This window comes from Cupressus sempervirens, chromosome 8, assembly GCF_028749045.1.
Source record: "Cupressus sempervirens isolate cs-2001-9-10 chromosome 8, ASM2874904v1, whole genome shotgun sequence".
NCBI classification, from domain to species: Eukaryota; Viridiplantae; Streptophyta; class Pinopsida; order Cupressales; family Cupressaceae; genus Cupressus; species Cupressus sempervirens.
The window spans coordinates 645,631,886-645,640,996 of NC_143125.1; the positions used below are offsets into that span (position 1 = coordinate 645,631,886).

Consider the following 9,111-nt stretch of genomic DNA (forward strand, 5'->3'; position numbering starts at 1 on the left):
ATGGATCATGTGATAAGATGATAATAATGTACTCTTTAATAATAATTAATAATGACGAAGACTTGTGATCAATAGAAAATATATTTCCACAGTAAAATCTGAAAGCTTCCGGAGAAATGTTTGAATGCTGACCCAGTGATGGCAAACATCTTGAGCTTCTTGTAGCTCGATTGGTCATACGCGCCTGTAAAAGACAAGCAAATGAATAGAATGACACGAGGACTTCCGTATGATACACGGCTATTAAAGTCGGGTCATTGCATCTTTGCCTTTTTGTGTTCTTCCTACCTACGCAACAGGCAGAGCAGCCTATATAAACCCATCCCCATACGAGAAAATTCATCCATCTCTCTTCGTTCAATCTTTTCTGCATGCGATAGGGATGCAACGATACGATGGCCCGAGTATCAGAGCTTGCGCTTCTTCTTGTGGCCACATTGGCCATCTCTTTACACATGCAAGGTAATTCTTAGTATTCGTTGCATAAGGCTTCCTTTTTTTCATTTCTCAAATGGTATTGACATCTACAGGGCTAACAATTATTATATGTGTGTGCACTGCGTGTTTTGTCTCAGAGGCTGGAGCACTTAAGTTTGATATAAAGAACCAGTGCGGGTACACAGTCTGGGCAGCGGGGTTGCCCGGAGGAGGGAAGCGGCTTGACCAGGGGCAGACATGGACGGTTAATTTGGCGGCGGGCACAGCGTCGGCAAGGTTCTGGGGACGAACGGGCTGCAGTTTCGATGCGAGCGGGAAAGGAAGCTGCCGGACCGGTGACTGCGGCGGGCAACTGAGCTGCACAGTCTCCGGAGCAGTTCCCGCAACGCTGGCAGAGTACACGCAGAGCGACCAAGACTACTACGACGTCTCCCTCGTCGATGGCTTCAACATTCCTCTTGCCATCAACCCAACCAATACAAAATGCACCGCGCCTGCCTGCAAGGCTGACATTAATGCAGTGTGCCCTTCCGAGTTGAAGGTTGATGGCGGATGCAACAGTGCCTGCAATGTCTTCCAAACTGATCAGTATTGCTGCAGAAATGCTTATGTTGATAACTGCCCTGCTACGAATTACTCCAAGATATTCAAGAACCAGTGCCCTCAGGCTTATAGCTATGCTAAGGATGACACTGCCACTTTCGCTTGCGCCTCTGGTACCGACTATAGTATTGTGTTCTGTCCGTAGAGATATACACGCGTAGGACTATGATTATGTTTGCAGTAATATATAGTTAGGTAGTAGTGTCATCTTCGTATTGACACTGGTGGTTGTTGCCAGCTGCAACTCTCACCACTTATTACCAATAAAACGTTCATTCATCTCACCACTAGTGAGGGAAGGATAAGTCACGTGCAATATAGTCTTACGAGAAAATATTAATGAATACTTCAAATGTCTATGTATTCTCTATATTTTAAATTTCAATCAGCTATTTCGCATGTCTTATACTAGTTTAACTTTTTCCTATTGCTATTATTACAATTATATGATTATTTATTAAAAAATAAATGAACAAACACATTGTCCTAACTATCTTCTCCAAATAAATTGAAGTTCTTTCTTAATAAAAATATGTATTATATATCATTCTATATTTTATCTTACATAAAATTCAATCTTAATAATTTTTTTCATGATAAAACTTAGAAATTTCTTATATCACATATTATATTTAATTTTGACAATAAGATATACATATCTTAAAATATAATTTTGGGTTCAATTTATAGACATAAAAAAGTCTTGTAGTAGATGGTGTGTATGCCTTCCAATATGTTTTGAATCAATCTATATGTTATACTTTATTTTTGCATGTTAGCTTCTAAATCATAAATGGCTCTAAAAGGCGGATCACTAATCAAACACATTTATATCCAAGGAGTATTGCCTTGATGTATTTTCAAATATTAAAGAATTGCAAAAATATTATTTATGTGCATTTTCATGCTAGAAATCATATCACCATAGGTGCTGAAAAAAGCAAGAACTATTTGCATGGATGTTGTCAGTGAAAAATGAAATAGTTGGGCATGAATTTTTTTAACACAAAAATAAAATAAAATAAAAATTAAATGACTATCAAATGTATAAGCTATAGACTTCTTTCCATGTGTTTGTCCAAGTTGATAAAAGAGATTGAATTGGGGTTAATAGGGATAGGTTCCTAATCCCAAAATAACTAGCAACGTACTATGAAATACCAAACAAAACCCTACTCAAGGCAATGATAGCCAAGAGAAACCCACATTAGCCCCACCCTCAAAATCAATAAAAAATATAAAAATACATCTTTTGACAGTCTACTACTACTGCTGCTACTACCACTACCACTACCACTACCACTACCACTACCACTACTACTACAACAACATTATCATGGTTATTTTTAGCAATCTAATTTCAAGTGCTCAAACTCTTACTACTAAAGCAACTAGTAGAAAACATCATCATAGAATTTATTAAGTTAAAAAAATAAATAGATGTGCTATTAAAACCATATGATCCTCCATAATTTTAAAGAAAACGTATAACCGAAACCTATAGATGAAGCGAAAAGAAACCATCACAAAAGATCTATCTATTATAAAAATTTCAACAATATGAAAATACCTAGCTATCATAAAATGTTCAACAATCTTTTCCCAAGAATTGGACGCACAAATAAAAGAATTTTTTTTGTGTGTTGAGTGTCCTAGAAATGCTCCATTGCTTTAGTTAGGACTTTGTGCCATTTTCCTACAAATTTCTTCATGGTTCTATTTATCATCTTTTTCATCACTTACATATAGAGTTGATATCACTTTTATAATCATTATTAAGAAAAAAGGTAACATAACAAAACCTTCTCTAGGATTTCCTCTTTTAATCAAACCATCATTTTGATTGTAAAGGGTAAACGGGGAAATTTGGGCATCACAAATAATGGAAGGCTAGACATTATCAATATTTTCATTTCTAGAGTGGGGAGGAGAACTAAAAACCATATTAATAATATCCTCTATCTCTTTCTAATTTATTATAGTTTTAATGGATTTTTATTTTGATGCTTCCTCAAGTTTATATTCCTTGAAGAGTTTACATTTGAAACTATATACAAAGAATTTGATTTGAGTGAGCTTTGGGACTACTTTGTCAATTGTCACAAGAATATTATTATTTTAATAAAGCTTATGAGAAAATTAATATGCTATGATGCATATTATTTCATTTATATTTTCATTATGTTATTTACTAACTAAAAATATAATTTTGAAATTAGTTAATAAACCATCAAATAATTATTGTCAAAAATTATATGCATGCATTCCAATATGTTTGGAGTCAATCTTTATCTTTCACTCTATGTTGACATGATAGTTTATCAATGACTAATAGTTCAAAAACATGGATTACTAATCTAACATATCAATGTGTATGGAGTATTATTTCTATGTATTTTTTAATAAAAAGTGTGAAATAATACTTATATAATAATTTTGTGCACAAAACAAACATTTATTTCTAACTATTTTGTAGATACATAATAAAAATATTATTTATGTTCATTTTCTTTTTGTAAATTATGTCATGTCCCCTTTTCAAATAATTAAAAAATAATAATATTTTCTAAGGCAGGTAGGCCCAAAAAGGTGAAGTTTCGGAAAAAGGGGATAATATTTGGAAGCAAATGGACTAATAAATAAAAATTATTATTAAAATATGTTTTATTAACCCCTCTTGGACGTGAGTTAGGGTTATGCCCTCTTTTAAGGGGTTTGGAGGCATTCTGGGCTCATTCAAGAACTTGATTTTGCTCATTTCTTTGTTATTCTTCAGAGGCTGCCAAACCTGTGGAGAAGGAGACCCAAGAACGGGAGTTTGTATGTTTCTAGGAAGGCTAAGGATGAGATTTTGAAGCCATTACATGTGCATGCTCATGTGGAGTTTTCCTTTGTGCTGAACAGTGCAGATTTGTGAGTTTTCGGGTGTATTTTTTGGTAAGAGTTTGGTGTTTCTGGTTGAGTATTTTATATCAGTTTGGGTTGCTATTGTATATCAAACTTTTAAATGTTAAAATAGATCTAAAAATATGTATTTGGATATGATTATACTTCTATGGTAGATTATTAAGTTTTTGTGGTGATTCCGAGCTATTTTGTGCTATTTTCAGGAGCCTAATGAGCATTGTTTTTGTCCTCCGTTTGGTAGCTATTGTGTGCATGTTATACAGATCTAGAAATTTCATTTTATAGGCTGTTATGCTTCTTGAATTTCTGTAAAAATGTGCACTTTCAGATTTATTGATAATAGGTGAAGCTGTGAAGCTTTTGGCACTATTTCTGGCATACCCGATTTGAGGTTTATTGAGAAATTGGTGGATATTTGTGATATTAGTTGTTTGATTTTGAAAATCTGATTAGAGGCATGAAATATCATATAAAATCAGTAAAGGGACATTTCAGTGGTATCAGAGCCATGATCTTGCCAGCCTGAGGGTTTGTAGAAGTTTGCATGTCAGTTTTGACAACTACCAGATCTTGCATGTCAGTTTTGACAACTACCCAGATCTTGCATGTCATAATTTATGGTTGCATGTTGCTTCTAATCAGTTTCATGTAAAAATTTATGGTTGCATGCCAATTCTAATCATTTGCATGTTAGTTCTTGGTGAATTTGGTGGTTGCATGTTGCTTCTAATCAGCTGCATGTCAAAATCTATGGTTGCATGCTACTTCTAATCAATTCCATGTTAGTTCTTGGTGTTTGAAGAAGTTATAACCTATTAGGGTTACACTCTACTTTATCCAAAATGGACAGGTATACTACAAAGTCTCAGAGGACACGATCTTGGAAAATTGATATCTAGAGTCAGAACAGTAGAAAGGATGTCAAATTACCAAGAACTTGCATGAGGAGTTTGAGAAACTAGCTTATAGCCAAGTAGAGGTCTCAGATTCTACTCCACCATAGGAGGTAGTGAGAAAGGATATTATGCAAATTGATAGTAATGGTAAACTTGATACTCAAATTGAGACAATTGTATACAGGTCATCAAAGGGTGATGTCACAGGTATTTAGGATGGTATAGTTACAACAGGCAGTGACTACAGCATAGTGGGTTCAAATGATGATTATGAGGATGTTGTTGTGCATGATGGTGAGATACCTGGAAGAAATGAGTAGACATTGAGCATTCATGACTTTGCTGAGAAAGAGTACCAAGCACAGTTAGATGCTTCGTCACATGAGGTTGAGGATGGTAGTACTTCACATGATTTGTCTAGCCAGCTAAAAGTGAACAAAGACATTATTGTGACTTCATTATCTCATCATGACAGGCATGTGGAGTTAGTTGGTATTGGTCATATTACTAAGTTGAGGAGTTTGCTTGAGTTACCAGTTCATTCTAGTTTACGGATATGGACTCGAGATTGTTATATTGGCATTTGGGATTCAGTTGACTAGAGATCTTTAACACTTTTTGGTAGCAGTGTTTGTTTGGGTGCTATCATAGATTTGATTAGCAGATTGCACGGTGTTGTCTTTTCTTGTGCTAGCAGCTTGTCCGATGTTGGTATTAGTTTTTATACACTGGTGTTGGGCTTTGTTCATATATCCAGTCGACCATACTTGCTGGAATGTGTTGATGATCTTTCATATTTGGCAGTGTGTACAGATGAGTCCTAGGATCATATTGGCATTGATGACATCCAGGAGGATGCAGTGGGTAGTTTTGAAGACTTAGTTTCCTTGGCAGTTTCTTGTGGTATAGAGGAGTTAGACATCAGTGCTATAGTTTTTGATACTCCATATCTTGATATGAGCTTTCGAGTTGATTCATAGGATATGGATGGTAATACTCTAGAGACTAGTAACTTTGAGGATAGTCCTTTAGAAAGTGCATCAAAGGAGGTTTGTAGGAGACAGTCTAGCTAGTGCCATCATGTGTCTAATCAATTGAGAGTTAGTGAGCGAGACATTTCTATTGCTTGCCAGCATTTTGATGCTGCTCGTCAGTTCTTAACAGTTTATGGATGGGGTTCTCCTACTAGTGATGAGCAGGAAGGCAGTTATCTTTCCTTGACAGAGTTCCACTCTTTATGGGAGGCTATCCAAATTTTGACACAGGATTATATGCATTTGGTAGTCGATAGAGATTATCTTATGGAGTGGGGCAGTACAACATACAATGCATTGTTGGCCAAGGAAGATGAGGTGAGTGAGCTTACTCAACAACTTGAGGTGAATTCTGAGATTCTTGAGAGTACACAGTTGGCTTTCAAGGAGTCACAATTTCATTTGGCTAAGGTGACCATGGAGTTAGAGCAACTATAGTCTTTACCAGATTCTGTACAGTCACAAGCGGTGGTATCTGATGATCCGAGGATGTCCATGGTCGAGATTGTCAAAGATAGTGGAGATGGGGATGCATCCATCCTTGATACTAACATTGGCATATCAACTTCATCCCCACTAGAGTCAGGTTTAGTTGAGTTGGGTGCTACAGTAGCTTGTTGTGGTATGCTTGACATAGTGGTGACCTCTAGTACTAATGGCACGAAGACTAGAGATGTTGTATCAAAGACCATGTGTGATGTTGGTGAGCTGACAGTTGGCATGGTTCCTGCTAGTAATACTACTCCCTTGGCGATGTCTTCAGAGGTAGTAGTCAGTTCCAACTTATTTAGTGATCGATTGCAGTTAGTTACATCTGGATTGCAATCTAAGCCACTGACTGAGATTGGTGCATTCTATCGGCATTACACTCTGAGGTATGCTCATCAATCTACCTTTGATGACCATGTTGATGAGATGATGATACATAGATGTACTTTGGTTCCTAGTGCTTATCATCAGTTATGGGACAGTTTGATGCCTCAAGATGAGAGTTGTGATGGGCATTATATGGTGATAGGTTCTATAGTTGACAGCTTGATAATATGTGACTTAGAGCAGGAGTTTGGGAGTGATGCTTTAGTGGGTGTTGTTATTGATTCTACTCCTTTGGCTATGACATCTCCTGACTTAGCTAGTGATCAGTCACGGTGGGTTGTATCACTTGTTCATGGTGAGCTGTTGACTGAGGTTGGTTTTTTAATCAACATTATATTGCAGGGTATGTACATCAGTTAGCATTTGATCCTTGTGTTGAGGAGTTGATGGGAGGAAAATTTGGTTTGGGTTCCATTTCTTGCTATTTATCTTGTGATGGATTTTCACCATCAGGGGTGCATGGGAGTTATGGTTATGAGACAGTGGCCGATGATCTATAGAGTTGTGTTGACTGCACAAGATGTATAGTGTGTGGATTCTCCATACATGGTATAGTTTCATTTGAGAGTGTTCACCATTGTTGCAGAGTTGGATTGTACATTCCGTATAGGCTAGTGGGATGCGTTGATGGTATTTATTGTTTTGGCAGTTTGATTTGTCCACTTTACTTGGGTTCTGATGTTCTAAGAGTTTTTGTCTCGTGGGTTTCTAATTGTGGTAGTGGTAATTTTGGTGTTTGGTTGAGTTGTAATTTTCAATTTGATTATGGATTCCTCATGGTCATATTGCAGAGGGTATTGCAGGAGCCTATGTTATTTGGAAGTAGTATAGTTCATGACTACATTTGGGATCCAGGTGAATTGATTGGTTTATTGTTCAGCCATTGCTTGAGGACAAGAAATATTTGGGAGGGGAGGACTTGTCATGTCCCCTTTTCAAATAATTAAAAAATAATAATATTTTCTAAGGCAGGCAGGCCCAAAAAGGTGAAGTTTTAGAAAAAGGGGATAATCTTTGGAAGCGAATGGACTAATAAATAAAAATTATTATTAAAATATGTTTTATTAACCCCTCTTGGACGTGAGTTAGGGTTATGCCCTCTTTTAAGGGGTTTGGAGGCATTCTAGGCTCATTCCAGAACTTGATTTTGCTCATTTCTTTGTCATTCTTCAGAGGCTGCCAAACCTGTGGAGAAGGAGACCCAAGAACGAGAGTTTGCAGGTTTCCAGGGAGACCCAAGAATGAGAGTTTGCAGGTTTTTAGGAAGGCTAAGGATGAGAGTTTGAAGCCATTCCATGTGCATGCTCATGCAGAGTTTTCCTTTGTGCTGAACAGTGCAGATTTGTGAGTTTTTGGGTGTATTTTTTTGTAAGAGTTTGGTGTTTTCGGTTGAGTATTTCATATCAGTTTGGGTTGCTGTTGTATATCAGACTTTTAAATTTTAAAATAGATCTGAAAATATGTATTTGGATATGATTATACTTCTGTGATAGATTATTAAGTTTTTGTGGTGATTTCGGGCTATTTTGTGCTATTTTCTGGAGCCCGATGAGCATTGTTTTTGTCCTCTGTTTGGGAGCTATTGTGTGCATGTTATACAAATCTGGAAATGTCATTTTATAGGCTATTATGCTGCTTGAATTTTTGTAAAAATTTCCACTTTCAGATTTATTGATAATAGGTGAAGCTTTTGGCACTATTTCTGGCATACCCAATTTGGGGTTTATTGAGAAATTGGTGGATATTTGTGATATTAGTTGTTTGATTTTGAAAATCTGATTAGAGGCATGAAATATCATATAAAATCAGTAAAGGGACGTTTCAAATTAGATCAGCATTGTGTGAGTATCATAGGCATTGAAAAAGGGAACAAAATGTCCATTCATTTTTATTAGTGTAAAATAAAATAGTTGTGTATGAATTAATTTTTGCACAAAAGAAAAAAATTATTGAATGGTTTTTGTGTATATAGGATATAGAATTCCTTTTATCTATTTGTCCAGGATGATAAAAATGATTGAATTAGGGAATTAATACTTTCTTTTTGTGTATAGTAATAATGTAAAAAAATGTATGCTACAAGTGTTTATATTTTTCAAAGTTGAAAGATTATTGTGTATATACAATAACTTTTTGTGAATAAAAAATTGTATTTTGAGATGGAAGAGATTTTTAGCTTCCTTGATGGATGCCACAAGATCATTTTTTTGAATAAAAAAATGTAATCAAAGTAATGAATTATGATTTTGATGATTGCCACTTCTTTTGGAGTCCTCCAAAAAACCAAGGTTATTTATGTGTATTTCTTTCACCTGGAAGAAAGAATATTTAACTTGATAAAATACCTAAACGTGAAG

General features: G+C 35.8%; 1 protein-coding gene across 1 annotated transcript; it reads left to right on the plus strand.

The window, feature by feature from the left end:
* The first annotated feature begins 275 nt into the window (after nt 1–275).
* LOC149544081 (pathogenesis-related 5 protein Jun a 3.0101) lies at nt 276–1,440 on the plus strand. Its single transcript, XM_089798674.1, has 2 exons — nt 276–462; nt 576–1,440. Exons 1-2 carry the CDS (start codon nt 396–398, stop codon nt 1,184–1,186), a joined length of 678 nt encoding a protein of 225 aa, XP_089654800.1. The 5' UTR covers nt 276–395; the 3' UTR covers nt 1,187–1,440.
* The last annotated feature ends 7,671 nt before the right edge of the window (nt 1,441–9,111 follow it).

Coding starts and splice junctions, on each gene's coding strand:
- LOC149544081 (XM_089798674.1), top strand. CDS start 396: ATGGCCCGAGTATCAGAGCTTGCGCTTCTTCTTGTGGCCACATTGGCC. Junction 463..575: donor CATCTCTTTACACATGCAAG/GTAATTCTTAGT, acceptor GTTTTGTCTCAG/AGGCTGGAGCACTTAAGTTT.